We start from the raw sequence: 26,390 nt of genomic DNA on the forward strand, positions 1-26,390 counted from the left end.
CCATGAAGGATCGCCACCTCCGTCTCGCCAACTGGCTGGAAGGTAAGAGCCCGCCAGGCGAGAAGAAAAATAAGTCTGAGCAGTCTTCTAAGTCCTGTGAGGGTGCCCCGGCGACGGGGGCCCAACAAAAGGTTAAGCACCGCGAGTCCGCGGGCACCGGGAGTGCCGAACGGTCAGGCTCCTTGGCTGCCAGGCAGGGTGCATCCTCCCCGGCACCATTGACCACGAGCCAACGCTCTGGCTCGGGTAAGAGGAAGTCCGAGAACCCGGCGAAGCTTCTGGAGAGGCCCCGGTCGATCTCGAAGATTCCGGCAGAGGGGGAGCGAGGCTCGGACCCTCCCTCCAAGGTGAAGGCCCCAGGCGTACAGAAGGTGACGTTGGCCATAATTCAACCTGCTAAGACCTCGATGGAGGATGTCGCTGCGGCCCTGGTTCAGCCTGTGGAGGCTACACCAGTGGAGGGGCCCTCAGGTACCAGAGTCTCCCTGCCACCGCGGAGGGAGTCGTCTTTCAGGCCCATCGAGAAGACCCCCACAAAGTCCTCGTTGGAAAGGGTGGGGGAGGAGCTGGTGGCCATCGTGGATACGGACACAACCTCTGAAGAGGAGCTCATCCAAGTCGTGGAGGAGGCGCAGCCCATCGGGAGGGATCCCGACGAGGGCGACGGTGACGCAGACGAGGCTCCTCAAGAGCCCTCGCTCCCGTCGTTTCCGCGCCGCAGGACACCTCGGCGGCCATTTTGTCAGCCATCCAGTCCTTATGCTCAGAGATGAAGACTAGGTTGCCCCTTACCCCGACGGAGGTACCTGAGCCAGACCCGACGGGGGAACTGGAGCCAGGACCTTTGGAGAGGCCACCACTTAAGAGGACGCATCCTAGGCCTCCTCTCCCGCCTCTGCGGCCTTCTCTGCCTTCCCCTACCACCCCCCGCCCCCCCCCCCCCCCCCAGTCCACTACCCACGGGGATGATACAGGCATGGTCACGACTACGACGGGTACAGAGGCGACGACGGGACGTGTCCCCCGTCGCCCCCTGCCTGGGCGTCCCCGCCCGACGAGATTGGATCCTTCCATGCTATGATTTCCAGGGCATCCGAGCTCTTCGAGCTCTGCCCCGAAGAAAAGGAAGGGTTCCTTTACCAACGGCGCGAGGCTAAAAGGAAGACGGTCCTCGCCGTACCGCTTCTTGATGACATCTGGGATGAGGGGCTCGCCCTCCTCAAGAACCCTGCCACGGCTCCTGCGAAGAGGGACCGGTACGAGAAGAAGTACCGGGTCCCCGACGCTGCCCCCTTGTGACTTAGGACGCAACCTACCCCGGATTCGGTCGTTGCGGCGGCCAAGAAGAAAGCGGGGGGGGGGGGCAATCAGCCTCGACTTCAACCTCCCCGCCGGACAGCGAGGGTAGGAAGCTGGATGTGATGGGACGACTGGTCATCTCATCTGCAGTGACGACCATCAAGGCGGCCAACGCCCTGGCCATCATAGCCCGCTACGACAGGGAGTTGTGGTTCAAGATCGCCCCTCTGTTGGACTTCCTTCCGGACGCCAAGAGGGCTAAAGCCCTGGAAATCTTACAGGAAGGTGAGATTGCCTCAGACCACGCCATTACGGTGGCTACGGACATCGTCGACACCGGTTTCCGTCAGTTGGGCAACAGCGTTTGCCTGAGACGACGAGGATGGCTCAAAGCGACGTATTTCCGCCAGGACGTACAGACCAAGGTTTTGGACATGCCCTTCGATGGGAACAACCTTTTTGGCAAGGTGGTTGATCCCTTCAGGCGATCAAGACGGACACGGCCCGTGCACTGGGTGTCCTTTCGGAGCTCTGGAGGCAGACTGGGTGCCTCCAAGGGAGCCGGCAGCAGCTCCTCTACGTACCGTCAAGCGGCAAGATCTTCTCAGGAGGCCTACAGGGGACGCGGCAAGTCAGGTGGATCCTGCCGTCGTCGCCAAGGTGGTCAAGGAGGCAAAGCGGCCTCCAAGCAAGATTGAACCGACCAACGGGTCGGGCCCCCGCCAAAGCATCCCGGTGGGAGGCGGGCTGACTAAGTTCGTCGGCGTGTGGGAGTCCATCTCCACCGACCGTTGGGTGCTGGACGCCCTGGCCCTGGGGCACGCCCTCGAGTTCCACAAGAGGTGCCCCCGCATTCCTCCCGTGGCCAGGAAGGAAAATCACGTCCCTCAACTGCTGTTGGAAGTAAGGGGGATGCTCAGGAAAGGTGCCATCGAGCTCGTTCCAAAGAGGCTTCGGGGCTCCGGAGTTTACTCAAGATACTTCCTCGTAAAGAAGACAGGAGGATGGCGTCCCATCCTGGACCTGCGACGACTAAACAAATACATCAAGGCACAGAATTTCCGGATGGTCACCCTCCAGCACGTGCTGGGACAGCTGGAGGAGGGCGATTTCCTGTCGTCGTTGGACTTGGAGGATGCATACTTCCACATCCCTATTCTAAAGAGACACAAAGTTCCTCAGGTTCGTGGTCAAAGGGCGGCACTACCAGTTCAAGGCCCTCCCGTTCGGATTCAAATCGGCGCCCAGGGTGTTCACCAAGTGCCTAGCACCGGTGGCGGCGCAGCTGCGCCTGCAGGGGATCCACGTCTTACCCCTACCTGGACGACTGGCTCATACGGGCAAGGACAAGGGAGCTTGCCGTGGAACACACTGCGAAGACCCTCCAGCTGCTCACGGGCCTGGGGTTCTCCATCAACTTTCCAAAATCCCTCCTGGTCCCGTCGCAAGTCGCCCTGTTTCTGGGAGCACAGCTCGACACGGTGCGGCGGGCCTCACCGTCGGAGGAAAGGATAAGGACCATCCTGGGAAAGATGCAACGTCTGCTGGCCACGGACGTGGCCAGAGTGAGGTCTATCAAGTCCCTCCTCGGAATGATGTCCTCCTGCATTTATCTGGTGCACCACTGCAGACTTCGGATGCGGCCCTTGCAAGAATTCCTCGACGCCCACTGGATCCAGACGACTGGCAGCTTCGAGGACAGGATCCCGCTCGACGAAGCGTTCCGTCGGGCGATACGATGGTGGGGTGTCCGCGCTCATCTGACGGCGGGAACAGGTTTCCTAGCCCCGGCCCACCAGGTGACGACGGATGCCTCCCTGGAAGGTTGGGGAACGCACACCGGGGGTCTCCACGCGAGAGGCCTTTGGCTCCCGGAGGAGAAGACTCTCCACATCAACATCTTGGAGCTCCGTGCAGTGTTCTGGGCCCTCAGGTCCTTCCGTCCGTCCCTCAAGGGCAAGGTGGTGAGGATCTTCACCGACAAGACCACCATGATGTTTTACATTCGGAAGCAGGGCGGAACCAGATCCCCTGCCCTATCCAAGGAAGCCCAGGATCTGTGGCATTGGGCCGTCGCCCAAGGGATGTTTCTGGTACCCTTTCATCTGGCAGGGATAAAAAACACCATCGCCGACTCACTCAGCAGAGAGCTGCGCTCGTGCCACGAGTGGGATCTGCGCCAGGATCAAGTGGACCGACTCTTCCGACGATGGGGCGAACCCCAGATCGATTTCTTCGCGACAGCAGCAGCGAACTCCAAGTGCCGGAGGTTCGCCAGCAGGTTTCCCCAACTGAGGAGCATGGGCGATCCTTTCTCGTTCGCTTGGGACGTCCTGTTCCTTTATGCATTCCCGCCGTTGCTACTCCGGCTCGTCAACCAGCTCAAGAGGTCCCGGTGCAGGATGATCCTCGTCGCAACCGCGTGGCCGAGGCAGATCTGGTTCCCGGACCTTCTGGACTTGTCAGCGTCCACACCAGTCAAGCTGCTGACGGACGCGGATCTTCTCTCCAGAGAAGGAGGCGCCATGCTTCATCACGAACCAGAGTCGCTGAACTTGCAGGCCTGGCTCCTGCAGCACTAGAGTTTGGAGGATACGACATCCCGGCTGACTGCAGAGAGGTTCTTGCGAAGGCCAGGGCATCCTCAACTCCAGTGCTACGGACACAAATGGAAGAGGTTCTCTGTCTGGTGCCGTGCACAGAAGATTAACCCTCTGCGGATTACGGCCCCTCAAGTATTGCCGTACCTATTGTCCTTGGCCAAGGCTGGCATGTCTCACGCTTCCATCAAGGTACATCTGGCTGCCGTCTCACGTTACACCAGAACTACAGGACGGGCGTCCTTGTGGTCTCATGGACTGGTGAAGGAATTTATGAAAGGACTGTTCCGATCATTCCCGCCGGTGAAGGCACCTGCCCCGGCGTGGGAGCTCAACGTGGTGCTGACTAGGCTCATGGGGGGGCCCCATTAAAGCCTATGCATTCAGTGCCGTTGAAGTTTCTGTCGTGGAAGACAGCATTCCTTGTGGCCATCACCTCTGCACGACAAGTGGGAGAGATCCAGTCCCTGACTTGCAAGCCTCCATACTTTACTTTTCACGACACGAGGGTGGTGCTGAGGACGCACCCCTCCTTCATGCCCAAGGTGCCGTCGGACTTCCACCTCAACGAGCCCTTGGTGTTGCCAGTTTTCTTCCTGTCGCCTTCGTCGCCGGCTGAGAGGACTCTGCACTCGCTGGATGTAGCTAGAGCGCTGAAGTTCTACGCGGACCGCACGAAGAGTTTCCGGAAGACATCACAGCTGTTTGTGAACTTTGGACCTGTGAATCAAGGGAAGGCTCTCTCGAAGTCTTCCATTTCCAGATGGCTCTCCGGCTGCATCATGCACTGTCACCGGTTGGCAAACCGACCGTTGCCAGGCCGTCCGAGGGCCCATTCGACCAGAGCGATCGCTGCTACTACGGCGTTCCTGTCTGGTGTGCCCCTGCTCGACATCTGCAGGGCTGCTACGTGGAGGTCGACGCACACCTTCACGAGATTCTACTGCGTCGACTGGGATTCCAGGCAGGAGTCCAGAGTCGGCCAGGCAGTGCTGCGCAACCTGTTCGCCTAAGGTGAGCCTGATGAGGAGGTAAGAGTTGCTTAATGTTGAGTTGTGGTATTGCTTGATATTTAGCCTTTTGCCACCTCCCGTGGTTGTGCATGTGTACACTGCTATGTATTCTTAGATTCATGAGCATGTGAATCCATGCCAGGCCCCATGCTGGAGAAGGAACAAGTTACTTAACTGTAACTGTTGTTCTCCAGCATGGGTCTGGCATGGACTCACATGCGAACCCTCCCGCCTACCCCTCTGCGGCTCTTCACTTGGTCATACTGCCCCTTCACGTGCTACCAAATCTGAGGATGGCTGCCAGGGGCGGGGCTTAGGGAGAGGGCAGTCATTGGCTGGGGGCAGTATGATCCAGAGACCAGTGATTGGTTACTACTGAGAAAGACAGATCAGAAACGAAACTGATACTGATTTTTTCTATACCGAGGATTCCCAGCCTGACGGGGAATATTCATGAGCATGTGAATCCATGCCAGACCCATGCTGGAGAACAACAGTTACAGGTAAGTAACTTGTTCCTTTACTCTTGGAAACAGTAGTTTATCCAAGAGAAGGTATTTAAACCTGAATAGAAATCCAAAGGACCTGTTACACTGCACTGAAGGTGCCATCACAATACAAAAGGCGATGCCTATGGAGTTTGTCAGACTCAAATCATAGAAACAGAGTTCAAATCAAACCAAAAATACATGCGCGAGTGAGAAAAAGGTCTCGTTCACTCCAGGTAAAAAAACTAAAAGTCCTGAAGCCCAGCAAGAGCTGGGGGTCTCTATGGTTGAAGGGAATTGGCGCAGAAATTAGAATTCTCCATAACACTTAGTATCTCTCCTAGAATGTTATAGTTTGAGAGATTAATAAGGAAAGGGAGGAGGGCACCACTGGATAGTAGGAAATGTTTATACCTCTTAATGGAGTAGGATCTATACAAATACTTTAGCCTGGAGCAGCCAGTCCATAAAGGATCCCTTAGCACCGGGATCTATTCAAACCAATATTCTCCAAAAAACAAAGTGGATCCACTTCGTTAGGAAAGGCGCTTCTCAGTTAGCCCCAATAAATGGTTGCTGTATGTTGGATAAATAGTAACAAAAACTTCTTAATTAAATGGATGTAGGACAGAAAATGTTTAATGCACATTTCTGAATTGTTCGATAAATCTTTTAAACAGATAACACATAGAGCATCCACCCTTAAATACACAATCATTCACACCGCAAGCGCGCTGGACGCTGCACTTGCGGTTGAATCGTCTTACAAACCGTCAGGTAAGTTTTGACACTCCCTAGGATTTCTAGGATTTATAGCTAAGTCTAAATTAAAGAGGGGCTTACCCCTGGTTCTAAAACTACAATTCATTCCAGATCTTCACGTTTCGCTAACAAGCGACGAGGTTAACCAGGCGTTCAGAGACTCAATTAAGGCATGGAGTATCTGTAAGCTTGTTGAATTACTCACACACCCTTTAGTACCATAGAATATTAATTGATTTGCCTTTTCTTTTGTTTCCAATTTTCCACACGGATGTGTTTTCACGAATAGGTACGTGTTTTTTCATTCGTTACATTTCAATGAATTTTGCAACCTTTGTCGATAATATTGTTAATTTTGTTGTTAATAGAATAAATACAGAATATATCATGTTGAGCTATAATACTGCCCTGATGAAGGTTTTCACCGAAATGCATTGGCACTAACACCATAGTATTATGGACAATTTTCGATGGATGCTCTATGTGTTATCTGTTTAAAAGATTTTCATCGAACAATTCAGAAATGTGCATTAAACATTTTCTGTCCTACATCCATTTAATTAAGAAGTTTTTGTTACTATTTATCCAACATACAGCAACCATTTATTGGGGCTAACTGAGAAGCGCCTTTCCTAACGAAGTGGATCCACTTTGTTTTTTGGAGAATAATAGTTTGAGAGATTGGCACACCCCACCTTATGTGGAATGCCTAAGGGATACTTGGTATCCCCCTTCTCTTGGCTCCTTTGACTTTTATGTCACATAGACAATCGCCTAGTTATGGCTGGGGCAGTGGATGTGTTCTACCAACTATTGTGTGAATGTTCTACCGCAGGCTATGTCCATAGCCCCGGTTATACACAATAGGGTCACCCAAGTATTAACCTGGTGGCTCCTTTCTTTTTTCACCATTACTAGCGTAGTTCTTTGTCAGCCCTTCTACCGTCCTTGGTTTGCGGAGGTCTGTGTGTTTTGCCTTTTGGCGGGTACTCTTGGGTGTCCCCTCCTAGGCTCTAGTGTATCTGGGCAGTCAGTAAGTGGGGCAGGAGTTTTTTCACTTGCCTGCCATTTGTCTGCCTGAGTGCCTGAATAGTACCAGCTCCCACTAGGGGGTGAGGGTTGGGGGGGCGGCGGGGGAGTCTGGCTGTCTGCCCCTTTCTGTAAACTGCTGCATGAGATTGCAGAGTGTGTGCTGGAACTGTATAAAAGATGAGGCTACTGAGGTGAAAGGCAAGTCGACCACTGGAAACAATAACATAGATTAGCGACGCCTGCAGACCCTTTACAACACCGTGAAGTGACCACTGCAGTCCTGACCCAGTTTTCTATGTAACAGAGGAACTTCAAAAAGGACTACTCATTCCCTTTGACTGGTTGGAAGAACTAGTCCCAAGACTAATTTTGGTTCGAGATAGAAGCTAGTGAGGAACCTTTTGGGGGGGATACTAACATATGGACCCCAGCGCCCTCAAATTTGATCCGGTTCAAAACAGATGGTGTCGCATGAATATGAAAGGCAAAAACAGAGAAATGGGTCCCTCCACTCCGTTTAACAAAAAATAGTAGTGTTGCTTCATATTTGTCCATGTGCCACAGTAAGTGAAAATACACACAATGATCCATGTGAAAACCAAAGTTTTTGAGTGGTGGTTTGTATTTCTTAAAGTGGCCTGTTGTGATAACACGTGTTTCGGCGAGCACATCGCCTTTCTCAAATCAGGGCTAATCTCCAAATCGGCGCAAAAGTTAATAATTCTGATTAGGTTCCCAAAGAATTAACGTAACATAAATAACCAAATTGCAAGACATTGTAAGTAACCCACAAGCAAAAATCAAAGAATACAAAAGGTACAAGCATTGTGACGACAAGTCCATAAAATGTCATTCCACATTTATCATATCACCAAATCATACCAAATAAGTGACCTAATTGGTATTTTAAATTCATTTTGATATTGCAGTTAATTTCATCAGACAAGATGGATGGGGGAAAAAGAGGAGAAAATGCACACATGTACAGGGGAGAGATGAAAAATATCAATACGTATCGCTAAATAATCACTTTGTAATTGCCACACACAAAAGTACATATATCCCAAAACCGAGGGAAGATTTAAGTTTCTAATTTATCAAATTAGAAAGAGCTCGTAAAGAGATTGATAAATATTGGGAACATTATTTCCCTAAAAAAATTATATTACTAAACCAGTGCGTGTTGTTACCAATTAGCTAGAATTGTCATTACTGTCGAAAGCTGTAACCAATGTAACAGCGAGCAACTGTAAACTAAGAAGTGGCCTTTGAAAAGTATTCTAAAGTAGTCCTAAGTGTTATGGTTCATTGTGCAAAGTTTAAGTGATTCTGGTGTAAATATCTGTTTTTTAATGTACATGTATGTGTAAGTGTCTATTTGATGTGCATTACTAACTAGGTTCAGTGTACTTAACTACAGTTCACATCTTCGTCTTATTATAAGCCTGGCTGCTCTGCCACTCTACCAAGGTTCCAGCAGTAATACAGACTCATACTAAGAGTGGGGGATCTACAAACCACTGGCATAGCTTACTTTAGGAAAACTCCCCTAACTGTACTGCTTTCCCGGAATTGCTTTAGTGCACTTCTAAAATGGTGTGTGCTCATATGTATCCCTGAGTAGCTTAATGCCTTTCTAAAAAGAATGAGTTTGTTTACTAGCTCTGTACTGTGTTCTTACCAGTAATACTTGTGGTGTAACTGTATCCATTCATAATAGTAAACTATGTGGCAAGAGGTCTAATCCAGTATTCTATAACTGAATAACACTGAGTTGGGACCAATAGGGTCTGCTGGCCTTGAATTACTTTCTGTATAACTAACATGCTATTATTCCCCAAGAATATCAGATTGCCATTCTGAATGTCTAACTTAAGGTTTCTCACCTTGGCTTGCTTAATACTCCTCTAAGGTTATACTTTGGTCTCAATACCATAAGTATTGAGTTGTATACCATAAGTTTTGAGTTGGTTTTTAATTATTATTGCTTTTATAATATGTAACTCTACTTACATTTCCAAAGATTAATATTTGCCTGCATTTATTTATAATCATTATTTTTATAATAGTGTTTCAGTGTTTCTTTGGACCATATGTAATTTCTTTGTACCTTTCTACAGCCCTCTCTCCCTCCTAAAATGAGCATGGTTGTTCTGTCTACGCTACCAAATGTCTTCAGGTTGTACAGCCTTTTACTAAGAGTGGAGTTTCAGTAGCCCCTCAGAACTGGTTTTATGAAGCCCTTTGTTGGACTTGCTGTCCTACACTAGCAAAGATAAAATGCTCCAGAGACTATTACGGATAGTTACAGTAGCAATCCTAGTAGTACACAGTAAACTAAAGCATATCCAGCCACTCCTCCCAAGAATCAGGAGTCCAAACCCTGGGCAGGTGGAACCTGTTCTTCTCAAGGATGCCCTCTTAACAAGGGCAACAAAATATTTTTTCAGGGGTGCAGTGAAATGCATATAGAACATGTTGACAGCAAGAGTGAAGTGTACAGCAAGTGTTGGAATATTTCCTCTCATTTTTTGGCTTATGCCACACAATTTCATAATGTTTTCTTTGAAATCCGCCCGACCGGTGAAAATATTTTTATGGCAGAAAAGGTAATCTGTTAATGCAGCTAGTGGCTAGTTTTCTTTTTTTCATGTATGCTGAAAACTGGAACTATGATTTACACCCACATCTGAATATGAAATATAAAATTGTAATAAACCGCATTTATATGCCACTAAATGGTTTTAATCACGATTTCTAGATTAAGTACTCCCATTGTTGCTAGTCTTTCTTCTCATTAGCCAATGAGTAATTCTGGTTTACAAATGTCATTTCTTTCCCCATCTACAGTGTCAATCCTTTCTGAATCGGGCCATTTCAATGTTGACAACATCAGGGTGTGCAAAATATTGGTGAGTTCTGACTCTACATTATCCTTATGATACATCTCATTATTACAATGAGAGATTCAATAGTAAAACAATGTCTTTCTCTAACTTCTTTGAAGCCCCTCAACAGTATTTGTTTTGAGCAAAGTAAGAGTATAGCTAAGCACATGCAAATTGTATGCCCTCCCATTTAGAGGTTGGCTGGAATTGTAGAAATTATTTCTGTGAAGTAGTCCTGATAGATGCCAAACTGTAAGAGTGGAAGCCATACATATTGTATGCTGGTGTTATGATTCACTTTAAGGCTAATTGGGAGTGATGAGTCGAAGGCGTTCACAAAATGTTAAGCCAGAGAAGGCAGTCTGGGACCTAGGTATGACCTGTTGCAAGGAGTGTATGTTTAGGATTGTTACATCTGTTACATATTTGGGAATATGGCGGTGTTTGGAAACTTTTTATACTTGTAATGTGTCCACAAATGACGGAAGAGGCAAAGGGCGTGGATGAAATAAAATTCCCTTTTTTGTTTGCTTGAAATCATTTTCTTGCAAGGTCTACAGAGTATGAAAAAACAGATATTTTCCTGGTCATTAAGTGGCCAGATTCAATATTTTGTATTGTCATTTACTGAAAGCCCTGACTTTGCTGTGGTGGTTATTTTTCAGGGCTCTGGTTTGTGTTCCTCAACTGTTTTACATGGCATGGTATTCAAAAAGGAAACTGAAGGAGATATCACGTCTGTAAAAGATGGTAAAATTGCAGTGTACTCCTGTGCCTTTGATGGAATGATAACGGAAACCAAGGTAAGAAAAATTGATGGGGCAGATGGCCACGAACTGCTTGAGGAAGGTATTTGGTGAGGTGCTTAGGGAGAGTGAGGACATTGTTTGCAAATCAGCTGCCTCTGTGTTTGAGGTTGATGTTGTAACCTGGTTCTAAAATGGGGAGATTTGCCACACTGCTGCCGGAGCATGTCTTATATATGGAATAGATTTTTCTGTTTGGGTTTGTTAGACAGAATTGCATGCAGTACCCTCTGGGACCACCACATACAATTGGGACTAAAGGTGTAAGCAAAAACCAACCTTTGGTATAAGTCTCTACTACAGTTTTGTGGTAGCGAGCTGAGCAGCCAGGCTTAGCTCAAGAGGAATGTGAGCAGTACAAGCTTTTACACATAGGACTTTCAATCAGTGGTTCAAGTAGACACTTTTACTCGAGGTTTCTTGGTAAAACACTCATTAATTTATTACACAATCATTTAGAAAACATTCACTAGAAGGAGGCAACTTAATATTAAATACCAATACACTACAATAAAAAAACTCTAAGCTTTTGAGACAGTTTGAGCTCCCCTGAAATAGGAGCCAAATGGCAGTTTAGTTAAAAGTGAGCAGAAGGTAAGTAGAATAGATCACATATGTTTTAGACAGTGCAAATAGTTTCAGTTCACCAGAAGAGTTCAGTTCAAGTCAATAGGCCTAGGCCAAATCAATGGGCTAGTATTCTGGGTAGGAAAGAGCAGTTCAGGTATTAAACGGTGAAGTCTTTGCAAAAGTTCTCCGAAGTAGTTTAGGTGAAAAAGAATCATATGTTGGGTCACCAGCTGATTAGGCCTGCAAGTTGGGAAAGTTTCACGAACTTTAACCGCGATAGTGGCGTTCTCTCAATCGGGTTTGCACAGTACCTTAGTATGAAGAAACAAATGCAGCTGAAGTTGTGGATTCCTGGCAGATGTCACTGTTCCTGAGCCTCAGTCGTGGGGACAAGAGAGAGGGCGTTGGGGGGGGGGGGGGGGGGGGGAGTAATGCCTGCGCTGCACGGGATCGTCGGAAAACGCAAGCAAAATGGAAAAATTGAGTCCCTTCAGTTCCAGTAGCTGTAGATTCAAGCACACAAGCTGGTGTCCCTCTCCCTGAATAATCCTAACCAGGCTTGAGAATGGTACCCAGGTGTCTTACAAGTTGATTGGTCCCGCCAACTCAAAGAAAGAAGTTGTCGTTGAAGGGCTTCTGTCGAAAGAAGCTTTGGCGATTCGGACCTGCAGCAGGGCTTCACAGGGCAAACCAACGGTCCAGGAGTTGCAGCAGCCGTCCTCTTCCATCTAGTCTCCGGTTCTTTCGTTCAGTGGTAGACTGCTTTCCAGTCCAAGAGACTCTCCTTTTAAACAGTTTTCTCCCATTCATTCCAGCCTGGCTGCCACTCACCCAGCAGGGTGGCTGTCCTTGCCGGACAGTCAGCCAGCCAATCGCGCAAGAGTGCATTTGGGTCTACTAGGAGACTAAGCACAGGGAGTTTCGGGCACCTCCCTCACTTCCTGCCCACCCCAGACACTCATGCACCAGATGTGGTCTTCAGTCCTGAAGCCCACCAAAGGCATGGAAACAAAGGGACCAAACCTGGTTTGACGCGCAGAGACAAACACTAGAAGGACCTTTCCAAAAAGAAATGGTGAAAAAAGACCGGGACCCGTTTAAAAAAAAAAAGCGCCCAAGGCGCCATCTTGAAAAACATGGCTCCCATGATTTTTAGCTACCAGTGTTTGCGGTCGGAAAAAATCATGGTAGTTCGTTTTAAAACCACTGCCACGAGCCATTGCGATAGAACAGGGTAGCATTTGACTGCTACCTGAGTTTCTAGACACCGGGGATACTAGGTAACCCCTCCAGCACTCTAAGAAGATTGTGTGTGCTGGGTATAGGAATTTAAAAAGACTAATAGTCAATGTAACCTTACGTTCTCTGGGAAACCGTAGTTTATCCCAGAGAAGGTATTTAAACCTTTAGGAAGTCCACAAAGACATCCCTGGGTCACTGCACTGGGGGTGCTGTGTAACCCACATGAAAAGATGCCTATGGGAGTTCTCAAAATCCCGCAAAGTTGTTGGGGTTGGGGGGGGGGGTCTCTAAGGTGGAGGGAATTGGCACATTTGAGAATTCTCCCTAACGGGGTTCAGTGCTGCAAATAAGAATTTAAAGTAGAACTTTTGTTCGGGGTGGGGGTGCGGGAGTCCCACCTGGAGCGAAGACGTTGGTAAGCTATCCCAGTGGTTGCTAGATGCCCAACACTTAGTATTAATTTGTACTAACTCAGGACCTTGGTAGATTGGCAGAGCAGTCTGGCTTATTGTAAGAGGAAGTTGTGAGCTGTAGGTAAGTACACTGAACCCAGTTAGACATGTACAACACTATATAAAATTATATATTATATTTACGCCAGCCTCACTTTAACCCCTTACCTGCCAAGTTTTCTCCGTCCCCCCGCCACCCCAGTGTCAAGCCGCTTTCTTTTGGTGATTACGGTATGTCGACATTCAGACACTTGTAACTTTTTTTGTTACATGTGATGGCTCAGCCAAATTTGGCCCCTTTTCTTCCCACATATAGGCGGTCATAGCTCCACCAAGGAATCCTAGTTTTCGGTATGGGCGAGAGAAAATAACCAAAAAGGGAGAAAATGTGGTTTTTCAGAAAATGCCAAATAAATGATGTACAAAGAAGCCTGTTTCTCTTTCCTTGTATGAGCTCGGAACAAATGGTTTGCTGGGCTGAATTCACCGGTTTCCAGGCTTTCATGTGAGTGTTTGAATGGTAAGCGATTTTACTTCCCTTTCCCACTCCCCCCAATAGGACATGCATGGACGGAATGGAAGAGGAGAGTAGGAAAGCTAAATGGGAAGACACAGGTCTACATTTCTGAAAAGTAGACAAATTCCAAGTTTAGGAAGGGGTAATTTGCGCAGGTCACGCAACAACTATGTATGTAACATTCCCATAGTTTGGGGGGTGGATGGAGGGAAATGACCGATAAAATAGGTATGTGTTGGACCTATAAACTAATGGCTTCTGAATATTGAGAAAAGCAATGCCCTGCTACATTCCCCGACTTTTTCACTTAGGTAATCACACATTTTTCATAATGTTTCACAAAACAAGCAATACCACAATCCAAAAACTGAGCCATGGTACACAGGATTTTTATGCTGACGCCCTAAACGGACGTACTTGGTGTGTGTAAATAAGGATAACAAATGTGGTGAGTAATGGCAAGCATAGGTTTTTTGAAAGAGCACAGCAAGACCTTCAGCAAGACCTTTTGAAGGATAAGTGACTTGTGCAGGTTACAAAAGCGTACAGTGCTTCTGTAATGCTGCCTATAGCCAGAGCTCCAGCATGGTCGGGGGTCATGTCCCTGGCCTTGGGTGGCTGACCTTCATGTGGGTTGACCATCCACAAGTCCAGCGGCGGTTTCAGAGAGCCTTGGCAAGCTCCTGTCCTTTCCCAGAGGGAAAAGGTGTAACGCAACCCATCCAGAACTCGAGGATGGTCGGGTGGGAGAGATATTTCCCAGGACTTGGGCACCCGTCTCCCTTGTGGGTCGACATCCCCATCCCCAACCCCAGCCTGGAGCTCTGGCTGGGCTGCATTACAGCTTTTCCCTCCAGGAAAGAATGGTGACCATGCCGGGGCTCCCGAAACTGCTGCAGGACTTGGGGACTGTCGAACCACATGCGAGACAGGTGCCCAAGGCCAGGGACATTAGCCCCAACCATCCTGGAGCTCTGGCTGGCCTGCGTTACAGCTTCTCCCTCCGGGAAAGGTCGGGACCCTACCGTGGCTCACAGGGACTACTGCTGTTTGGAGATGGTAAACCCACTGTTGGGGAGAATTCTCATATCAAATGGCTTGCCCTCCCAACGTATTCCTCATCTTTGACATGTAGTGTCCAGCTTTGGCTGCTTCGGAAATTTTTCGGCAGAGGTCGCCCTGCGTCGTTGGCGTCTGGTCGCTGTCGCTCGAAGGCCTCAGTCGAGGGTTACTTCATCGGATGTTATAAGTAGCACGTACAGCGCCCGTTGCCTCAGTTCTGTTTTTCCGCAAACGTGTTTGCTTTGTGAAACTCAGCGCGCCTTGTACTTCTGAAATATTTGCTGTTGGTTTTTCGTTCTTTGTCTTCTACTCTGGACACATTGGTCCGTATTCAAGAAATGTTGGGACTGTGGCTCCAAGAGGTCTATCACAGACCCACATCGAGTATGTGTGGTGTCTCAGCGAGGACCACGACACAGATACGTGCTCCCAAGTGCCAGTCGATGACGGGAAAAGGATTGAGTGAAGCTCAAGGAAGGCCAAGGTGTCGAAGCCCCATAAGCCCCGACCTGCTGGGCCTTCGACTGATTAATCGAGAGGCGACTCTCCTCGGAGGAAGGCCAAGCGGTCATGGAGTGGTTCCCGCCACGCTTCCTCCTCGTTGAAGCTTTTGAGAAGGTGCCGCCGGTTGCCTTCCTCGTATTTTTCATCAGGCGGTACCCCAGAGAGGGTGAAATGCCCATCCAAGAAATCGACTCTGGCATAATGGGAAGCTTTCCGTGTGGAGATGCTTTCAAATATTTGAAAAACCGGGCAAAGGTCCGTCCGCGCCTTCTGTGGAAGCCGGCAGGGAGTGGTCGCGGCCTGATGCTCGCACGCCCTCGAGCCCAAGGAAACGGCATGATCCACATCGGGAGCCTTCGGGGCCTCGTTCAGACAAGGAATCCAAGGATCATTCGAGACGTGGAGAGAGGTCAAGGACTTCACCATCGAAACCTTCGAGAACTTCGAAGCCATCGGCACCACGCCTGTCCATAGTGCCGATCGTGTCCTTCTCCCTGGACAGGCCTTCAATGCCGTTGTCGACGCCATCTGTGCCACTTTTACCGGCACAGGTCCCTGTGACTGTTAAACCTCCGAAAAAGGCGGTTCCTAAATCCATGTCAACGACTTCAAAGCCTCTGGTTTCAACACCACAAAAAAGGTGCACCCCTCTACCGAAAAAAAGATGTTTGATTATTTTTTTTTTTAGTCCCTCACTTCCATTTTTGAGTAGCAGCAGCGTTCGGATGAGGGAGATGCCCCTTTTGGCCTCCAGTTAGGTATCCCTAATGTGCCTGAATGTCATCTCAGAGAAGAGTAGAGATCTTTGTGATAGCTTGCATAAGTCAAGTGATATAGACACTTCTCCTGAGCTGAAGTTTGGCAAACCAGACCCAGGGGAGCATGCCGACTCCTCTTACAGGCAACTTATGTCGAGAGTGGTTCAATATTTGGGCTGGTTTACACCTCCTGTGCATTATGATCAGGATGATCTTATGGACATTTTGCACAAGGGTGCACCTACAGATCCAGTGTTACCATTCCATGTGGCTCTGCAGAAAAGGGTGGCCTGGAATTGGGAAAACCTGGAGACTAATCCGGCGGTGAACAAATGCGCCCCTCCAGTAGTGACCCCGGCTAACTGTCAACTCGCCCCACTCCCGAGAGTCTGGTGGTCCAGGCAGCCACAGCTACCTCAAAACAGGCAGCGTCCCCTACCATCCCTCCTGATACGGACGATAAGTGCATGGATGGATAGATGCGTAAGGTATTCAGCAGGGAGTATGGCGTTGAAGTCGGCCAACTCCACTTGTTCCTTAGCGAGATTTTCATACACTTTGGGAGTGCATTTCTATGGCGGCAGAGCATATTCCTGAAGGGGAAGAAAGAGACCGCTTCCTTGCCGTCCTTAATAGACAGGAAGCAATGCGAGTCCCTTTAGTCTGGGTTGGATTCTGCAGATAGCGTCATCTGGTCCATGGCTACGAGCACCCTGATACGCTGGTTTGCGTGGTTGTGAAAGTCCGATTGTTGCACCCGATGTGCAGGCTAGACTTTTCAACATGCCATTTGACGGGTCTCAATCACTTTGGCAGCAAGGCTGGCGAGAGATTTGAGAAGTTGCAGACTGCTAAAGCAGCCGCCAAGTCTTTAGTCGCCGCTTTTCGGCAACCTCCGCCTTTTCGTCCTAGTGGACAGCAATGGAGGGGGTAGATCTTTTCCCTACTACTCCTAATTTGGAAGGTCGAGAGGAATGGGCATTGTGAGGCCAACGAAAATGTCTTTGTGGTGGACGAGGTAGAGGTGCCAAGCCAGCTCAAGCAGCAGCCTCTTTGCAATCTGTTAGACAAAGTTTGTATCCACTACCCTCTGGGACCACCACACACAACTAGGAATACAGGTGTAAGCAAAACCAACCCTTTGGTATAAGTCTGTACCACAGTTTTTCGTAGCGAGCTGAGCAGCCTGGCTTATCTCAAGAGGGAATGTGAGCTTGTAAGGGTGTTAGACAAAAGTCTACAATAGCAAGTATTCAGATACACTTATACTCAAGTTTCTTGGTAAACAATGATTAATTTATTACACAATTATTTAAAAAGCATTCACTAAATGAGGCAACCAATATCACACAAATTATACTACAATACTGATTACTAAGCAGTTGAGCTCCCTTGAAGTTGGAGAAAAATGGCATTGAAGTAGGAGCAAAAAAGGCATACATTGAAATAGTTGAGTTCACCAGAGGAGTTGATTCAAAGAAATAGGTAGGCCAAAGTCAATGGGCTAGTGTCTTGTAGAAGTAAAAACGGTTCTGGTTTTTAAAACGGAAAAGTCTTTGCCACGGTTCTTAGAAGTAGTTCACGGAAGAAAGGTTTGTAAGTCGGGTCACAAGTTCTCTTGGTCAGGTTTTCACAGTACCTTATATTGAAGAAAAAGATGCAGCTGAAGACTTCCGTTCCTGGCAGTTCCTGCAGATCTTGCTGTTCCTGAGCCTCAGTCGTGGGGACAAGAGGGAGGACGTCAGAACTCCTGCACTGCACAGGGATGGATCTCAAAGCTGGCAAATCTTCGATTCCGGTTGCTGTTCTTCAAGCACACAAGCTGGTGTCCTTCTCCCTGGTTAATCCTAACCAGCTCCACGAATGGTATCTGGGTTGTTTACGGGTTGATTGGTCCCACCAACTCAAAGGAAGAAGTCGTCCTTGAAGGGGCTTCTCTGTCCAGGTGAACTTGGCAATTTGGACCTGCAGCAGGGCTCCACCGGGCAAAACCAACGGTCCAGTAGCTGCAGCAGCCGTCCTCTTCCAGCTCATCTTCGGTTCTTTCGTTCCAGTGTTCGACTCTGCCTTTCAGTCCAAGAGACTCTCCTTTTAAACAGTCTTCTCCCATTCATTCCAGCATAGCTGCCACTCACCTAGCAGGGTGGCTGTCCTTTCCGGACAGTCTCGCACCCAATCACGCCAGAGTGCCTTGGGTCTGCTAAGCATAGGGAGTTTGGGGCACCTCCCTAACTTCCTGCCCACCCCAGACACTCGGGCGCCAGATGCGGGCTTCAGTCCTGAAGCCCGCCAAAGGCACAAAAACAAAGGGACCAAAGGTGGTTTGGCGCGCAGACAAACTCTAGAAGGACCTTTCCAAAAAGAAATGGCGAAAAAAGATGACTGGGACCGGTTTAAACAAAGGGGGCTCAGGCGCCATCGAAAAACATGGCTCCCGTAATTTTTAGCTACCGGTGTTCGCGGTTGGGAAAAATCATGGTAGTTTGTTGTCAAACCACTGCCACCAGCTATTTTGATAGGAAAAGGTAGCATTTGACTGCTACATGAGTTTCTAGACATGGGGGGGATACTAGGTAACCCCTCCAGCACTCTTATTGGAAGATGGTGTGTGCTGGGTCTAGGAATTTTTAAAGACTAGTAAATTTAATGTTACATTAGCTGGGAAACAGTTTATCCCAGAGAAGGTATTTAAACCTTGGGACAGCCTAGAAAGGCTTCCCTGTGTCACTGCACTGAGGGTTCTGTGTAACGCACGTGAAAAGATGATACCTATGGAGTTGTCTTAAAACACCATAATCGAAGAACACGAGTAAAACGCACCTCAAAAAACATGAGTGGGGGGGAAAAAGGCTCTCGGGAACAAAAAAATCATGTCCTCCAAAATCCAGCCAAGTTGCTGAGGGTCTCCAAGGTGAAGGGAATTAGCACATTTATGAGAATTCTCCCTAACACCATCGGCTTCTGCAACAGCTGCTTCAAAACCACTATGGGGCATTGAGTCACAGCTCACCAGACTGTCTCAGCATCTAGACGAATGGTGAGACATTACTTCAGCTAAAGAAAGGCACTATAGAACCAGCGCCTGTAGCGCAAAGGAACAAGGGTTGGTGTTCCCTGTTAGGCAAAGTTTGTATGCAGTATCCTTTGGGAACACTACACACAACTATGACTACAGGTGTAAGCAAACCAACCGTTGGTATACATCTGTACTACACAGTTTTTGTTGTGTGAGCAGCCAGGCTTATCTCAAGAGGGGAAATGTGAGCAGTAGTGGAGTTACACAAAGATTCACAGTTACAGGTATTCAAATAGACTTACACTCAGGGTTTCTTCTATAACAATTTACAATTTATCAGTCAATTATAAAACTCATTAGAACGAGGCAGTCATGTAGTAACACACAAATATATTTCAATACTGTACACTCAAGTAAGTAAAAGGCAAAGGTTATTAGAACAAAAAAGGTTACAATTATTCTTATACCGTGTAGATATTGAGTTCACCAGAAGAGTCAATTCAATAGGCTAGGCTAAAGCAGTTCTGGTATTTAAAACTGAAAAGTCTCTGCACAAGTTCTTAGTTTGTAAAAAGAAGAATCATATGTTGGGTCACAAGCTGATTAGGCCTGTGAGTTCAAAAGTTTCAAGCACTTTCACAGTGAGTGGTAAGTTCTCTGTCTTGTTTTACAGTAACTTACAATGAAGAAAAAGATGCAGCTGATTACTTCTGTTATTGGCAGTTCCTGCAAATCTCACTGTCCTGGGCCTCAGTCGTGGGGACAAGAGGGAGGACATCAGGGGACGCATGCACTGGGACTGGTCAAAGCTTGCAACTGGCAAACTTCAATTTCAGTGGCTGTTTTGCGTTTCAGCTACCGCACTGGTAACGCTGGTCCTGGCTGTCAAGGTGGTCTGTCCTTGCTTCTGAGGTCCTGCACTCAGTTGAGGAGGGTCCTGGTTGGTCCGACGTCGTGAGAGTCCGGAGGATCTGCCAAACTATTTTGGCCAGCTTACAAGCAACGCACACAATCTGGTGTCCCTCTCCCTGGCTCTAAGGTTTCCTGCAGCACTCTGAGGAAATGCAACCAGCTCCGAGATAGGTTTCCAGGTGGCTTACTTGGGAGTTGATTGGTCCTACCAACTCCAAGGGAGAAGTCGTCCTTGCAGGGCTTCTGTCGATGTGAACTTGGAGATTCGGCCCTGCAGCAGGGCTTCACCGGGCAAACCAACGGTCCAGGAATTTCAGCAGCCATCCTCTTTGTTGGGGAGAATTCTCAAAAATGTGCTAATTCCCTTCACCTTAGAGACCCCGAGTAACTTTGCTGGATTTTGAGGACTTGATGATTTTACCTGGAGAGAGTGTGACCCTTTCCTCCCTCTCATGTATTTTGATGCGTGTTACTCTAGTGTTCTTTGATTATGGAGTTTTAGGTAACTCCATAGGCATCATCTTTTCATGTGTGTCACAGCACCCTCAGTGCGGTGACACAGGGTAGCCTTTTCAGGCTTTCCCAAGGTTTAAATACCTTCTCTGGGATCAACTGTTTCCCAGAGAAAGTAAAGTGAAATTGACTTTAATAGTCTTTTCAAATTCTTAGACCCAGCACACCCTAGACCAGCACACCCTAGACCCAGCACACCTATCTTACAATGGCGTGCAGGAGGGGTTACCTATTATCCCCTGTTTCTAGAAACTCATGTAGCAGTCAAATGCTAGCCTTTCCTATCGAATTGGCAGGTGGCAGTGGTTTTACAACAAACTACCATGATTTTTCCCGACTGTGAACACTGGTAGCGTTAAATCGCAGGAGCCATGTTTTTCAAGATGGCGTCCGAACCCTCCCCCCCCTTCTGTTTAAACAGGTCCGGTCGTCTTTTTTCGCCATTTGTTTGTGGAAAGGTCCTTGTAGAGTTTTTGCTCTGTGCGCCATACCAGGTTTGGTCCTTGTTTCATCGCCTTTGGCGGGCTTCAGGGCTGAATACCGCCTCTGACGCCTGAGTGTCTTGGGTGGGCAGGAAGTGAGGTGCCCGAAACTCCCTGTGCTTGGTCTCATAGGAGACCCAAATGCACTCTTGCGTGATTGGCTGACTGTCTGGCAAGGACGCCACCCTGCGGGTTGAGTGGCAGCCAGGCTGGAATGAATGGGAGAAAACTGTTTAAAAGGTGAGTCTCTTGGCTTGGAAGGCAGTCGACCACTGGAACGAAAGAACCAAAGACAAGCTGGAAGAGGATGGCTGCTGCAACTCCTGGACCGTTGGTTTGTCCGGTGAAGCCCTGCTGCAGGTCCGAATCGGCAAGTTCATCTAGACAGGGCAGCCCTTCAAGGACGTCTTCCTTTGCGTTGGTGGGACCAATCGACTCTTAAGCCACCTGGAGACCATTCTAAGAGCTGGTTGTATTTTCTTCAGAGTGCTGCAGGAAACCGAATAGCTGGGGAGAAGGACACCAGTTTTACTACAGCTACTGGAATCAAAGACTTGCCAGTTTGCCAGCTTTGTGACCAGTCCCTGTGCGGTGCAGGAATCCCCCAACGTCGTCCTTCTTGTCCCCACGACTGAGGCTCAGGAACAGCGTGATCTGCAGGAACTGCCAGGAACCGAAGTCTTCAGATGCATCTTTTTCTTCAATATAAGATGCTGTGAAAATCCGACGAGAGAACTTACCTCACTGCAAAAGCGCATGAAACTTTGGCAACTTGAAGGCCTAGTCAGCTTGTGACCCGACATAACTTTCTTCCGAGAACTACTTCCGAGAACCGTGGCAAAGACTTTTCCGTTTATCTACCAGAACCGTTCTTACCTATACAAGACACTAGCCCATTGACTTTGGCCTACCTATTGCATTGGATCAACTCCTCTGGTGAACTAAACTATTTGCACTGTTTAAAAGTACCTCTACCATTTGTTGTATTAACTCGTGCCTTTTTGCTCCTACTTCAATTGCTCTGAATGCCTTTTTGCTCTTCCTTCAAAGTAGTGTAAATGTTTCAGAACCGGTTAGTGCGAAGTATTGTAGTATATTTTGGTGTGATATTGATTGCCTCCTTTTAGTGAATGTTTTCTAACTGACTGTTTAACAAATGAATAAGTGTTTTACCAAGAAACCTGGAGTGTAAATTATTTGAATACTTGTTACTGTAGACCTGTGTGTTACAAGCTCACATTCCCTCTTGAGAAAGCATGGCTGCTCTACTCGCTACCAAAAACTGTGTGGTACAGACTTGTACCAAAGGTTGGTTTTGCTTACACCTGTAGTCCTAGTTGTGTGTAGTGGTCCCAGAGGGTACTGCATGCAAACTTTGCCTAACACGGTTGCCCCATGACAGGCCCCGTAAAATGAAAGATGCTGCCCATAAAACTCCTTCGACCGAGTGTCAACAGACAAGGCGGAGGTCCTTTGCAATACCGAAAGGCGACACATTCCGCGAAATCTGCTGTAAAGCTGCATAACCTTGGGTTGTCGCACCTGGTTAAAAACATGTCTCAGAAAGCCTCTTAAAGGCTACTCATTCCAAAAATCTTCTTCCAAGAGTTCTAATCACAGAGACAAATCATAAGAACAGACACGTCTCATAGGGACAAGTTTACCCCTTCTAAGGAAACTGTACCTGTCCCACAAAAATTCCTTAAATGAGGCCATACAAAATAAAGGCCTACACACACTGACACCTAAAGTCCCTGCCATACCTTACACTGGGGTCATCCCTAGCTCAGCCCTATGGACCGCAGAGGACATAGATATGGTGATGTCGAATGACATTTTTCACATTTCGAAGAAAAAAAAAAAAGAAAAACCCTTCTTGCAATCGAACATTTTCAGATCACACCTCCTGCTCAGGCTTCAAGCTCTCAGCCTCTGTCTTCCACTTCTCAGCCACTGTCTTCATCCCAGCCACCAGCAAAAAGGTCTTGCACTACTGCTGACCTTTATGACATTCATACATACACTGTAGAGGATCATGAGGACTACCGACACTCTGATCAATACTATGATGATGATGAGACAGAGGTGTATACTATGTCTCCAATTCAACAGGATTCCCCAGTGCCTGATTCTCCAGTAGATAACAAGCCCTTATTCAATGACCTATTAATCAAAGCAGCTGAGCACTTCGGTATTCAAACACAGGAGACTCGGCAAGACAAAGATCTTGTCAAAGATATCCTGGGAGACAAAAAAGCTGCCACCCAGTTCATTCCCTTCTTAGTCTGTCCAGAGAAGAATCCAACCTTCACTGGAAACACCCAATCAAACACAGGCAGTAAACCCACAGATAGAAAAAAATGTCTGCCCTGCACCATCTGATCCTTTATATATCAGGGGATAGCTTAAGCCGGATTCTCTTCTCTCGTTGTCGCAACTACTCGAAAGAGGGCAGGTGCACCACTAGCCTCTTCAGAGGCTCCTCCAGACGAGCAGACCACGAAGCTCTATATCATGCGAAGAAAAGTTGAGACTTCGGCAGCGTTTCAAACTAGGATCGCCAACAATTCCACAATGTTGGCAAGCTAGGACTGCCATAAATGGGAGGAGATTTCGGCCCTCATCGGCTCTGCTCCAGAACCCAGACTTGCCCTAGTAGCAGTGGAAGGCAAAGCCACTGCCAGCTGCATTCTCAAGAATAACCTCGACGCTGCAGACAATGCGTGCCGTATTATTGCAGAAGGAACAATTATCAAGTGCCACGCTTGGCTTCGCCAATCTGGCTTTAAGCTTTAGACCCAGGCAATGTTGCTCAACATGCCAGTGGAACCAACCGTACTATTCGGCAAAGCCCCAACTGACTAATAAACAACCTGGCCAGAGTGGTGGAAATAATTATCGCAGTTTTCGTGGACAAAATTACCGAAGAGGCTCTGGATACGGACAAAGTATTCATCATGGAACAACCACCAGGGTCAAACGTCCCAGGGTTATCCAAGAGGCCAGCACAGATTCCGTGGCCGGGGGAGAGCCTCCACATATAGAGGAGATCCTATAATGCATCCCAAACAATGACAGCCCGCTACAGGTCCCCTCCCATGCCTCCCCAGTAGGGGGGGGACCATATTTTTCACTTCACCCTCGCATGAGATGGAATCACCAGACAAGTGGGTGTTAACGGTAGCGGGAGGTTGTTGTGTGGAGCGCCTAGAAAAACCATCGAACCACCCCCTGCGCCAAAGGAAGACAACAAAGGAAGAACCGCTCATCCTGGTAGAAGTCAACGTGTTGCTTCTCAAGAACGCCAACGAGGTAAACAAGGGTATTTATTCAGCATATAAGCATGCGCCCAGTGTTAGACTTGCGCCCTGCAAACACTTATGTAAAGCTAAGAAAATTCTGCATGACAACGCTACAAGAGTGCTAAAGCGGGTGGATTACATGGTAACATTGGATATGAAATATGCCCATCTTCATATTTCAATGTTCCCAGCGCACAGAAAGCTCTTGCAGTTCAAAGTAGCAAACCAGCACTACCAGTTAAAGGTGCTACCCTTCGGAATAGCTTCAGCTCCAAGGGTATTCACCAAGGTGGTGGCGGCGCTCCTGCGCAGGGAGGCAATCCCAGTGTGCCCCTACCTGGACGACTGGCTGATCACATGAGAAACACCCCATCTTTGCAAACCAAAGACGCAAAGAACCATAAACCTTCCCTTTCAATTCGGCTTCTCGATAAACGAGAAAAAGTCAAGTCTTGTACCAAACACAACAAAACAGTTCCTAGGAGCTGTATTGGATACAAGAATAGGCTTCGCCTTTCCATCCATGAAGAGTGCAGAACATGCTTCGGTAAATAACCCAGTATCAATCTGGTCTCCAGATAAGCGTATGCAAAGCAATGCATTTGCTAGGCATGATGGCATTGTGCATATATCTAGTCCCACGCGCATGTCTGCGCATGCGACCGATGCCGGAGTGGTTGACGAGACAGTGCTCTCAGGCAAGCGGTCAGTGGGACGATCTAGTGGTCCTTTCGCAACACTAGTTCAAAACCTACGCTGGTGGACAAGAGAACCTGTTAAAGGGAAAACCCTGCCACGATCCGTAAGCGATCGTTGCGACAGACGCTTCACTCTCTGGGTGGTGGGCTCATTACCTTCATCACACAGCACATGGTCTGTGGACTCATCACAGCACAGAACCAGATCAACCTGCTGGAACTACTAGTAGCATTCAAAACACTTTAAGCATTCGAAGCGCAGCTGACAAACCAGTCAGTTCGAATTCTAGCACAGCACAACTGAGGTTTTTCTACATCAACAAACATGGGTGCACACTCGCCAAGTCTGTCCAAGTTGGCACAGAAAATATGGAAATGGGCACTCAGATGGGGGATATCCCTATTCTCCCAACACGTTCCAGGCGTACTCAACAGTAGCAGTTTCTCAGAGCAGAGATCCTCTACCAGAGGAACACGAGTGGCAACTGGACTCAAGCGTCATAGAGCACATCTTCTCTCAGTGGGGTTACCCTACACTAGATTTCTCCAGCATGGGGTCTGGCATGGATTCACATGCTCATGAATATTCCCCGTCGTCAGGCTGGGAATCCTCGGTAAAGAAAAAACCAGTATCAGTTTCGTTTCTGATCTGTCTTTCGTAGTAATAACCAATCACTGATCTCTGCGTCATACTGACCACAGCCAATGACTGCCCTCTACCTAAGCCCCGCCTCTGGCAGCCATCTTCAGATTTTTACCGCACTTTCATGTGTTGGGATCCTCGTGCTATTGCTCTCGAGCGTTAGTGCTATTTTTTCACGTTTTTTCTCAAAAACTTTGGGTTTTTTTCGGTCAAAAGAGCCTCAAACTCCACCGACTCCATCCGATCCACGGGGACCCGTGTCGGATTCGTCTGCGCCCCTCAAGGGTGAAGATTTCGTCGAGCTACGCTTTTGGAGGACTCCAGAAGTTTCTCAGGCCTGTCCCGGACATGGCCCAGGAGAAGGGAAGCTCAGGCCTGTCCCGGACATGGCCCAGGAGAAGGGAAGCTCGACGCCCGGAAAGCTGTTCAGGGTCTGCCCTGGATGCCAGCTGCAGAACGTCTTTAAGGAGGACGAACACTCCTTTTGTCTTTACTGCTTACATGAGGACAAGACGCACATGAAGAAGGACTGTGCGTTTTGCGGCAACATGTCGGAGCGGACCATGAAGGACCGCCATCAACGTCTCGCCAACTGGCTGGAAGGGAAGAGCCCGTCCGGCGAGAAGAAGAAATCCGAGCGGTCTTCTAAGACCTTTGAGGACGCCCCGGCGACGGGGGGCCAACACAAGGCCAAGCACCGCGAGTCCGCTGGCACCGGGAGCGCCGAACGGTCGGGCTCTACGGGCACCAGGCAGGGCGCACCCTCCCCGGTACCATCAACCACGAGCCAACGCTCTGGGTCGGGTAAGAGGAAGGCCGAGCACCCGGCGA

At 48.4% G+C, this 26,390-nt stretch overlaps 1 protein-coding gene across 2 annotated transcripts in view; it reads left to right on the top strand.

Moving 5' to 3' along the window:
* CCT8 (chaperonin containing TCP1 subunit 8) overlaps nt 1-26,390 on the top strand; it is a 403,324-nt gene that overhangs the window by 110,921 nt on the left and 266,013 nt on the right. For both annotated transcript variants that reach the window (XM_069636365.1, XM_069636366.1), the window contains exons 6-7: nt 10,045-10,106; nt 10,748-10,885. In XM_069636365.1, coding sequence (XP_069492466.1) covers nt 10,045-10,106; nt 10,748-10,885 — 200 coding nt within the window. The remainder of the gene's footprint in view (nt 1-10,044; nt 10,107-10,747; nt 10,886-26,390) is intronic.

This window comes from Ambystoma mexicanum, chromosome 7p (assembly GCF_040938575.1).
Source record: "Ambystoma mexicanum isolate Mex_15411 chromosome 7p, UKY_AmexF1_1, whole genome shotgun sequence".
In the NCBI taxonomy this organism is placed as follows: domain Eukaryota; kingdom Metazoa; phylum Chordata; class Amphibia; order Caudata; family Ambystomatidae; genus Ambystoma; species Ambystoma mexicanum.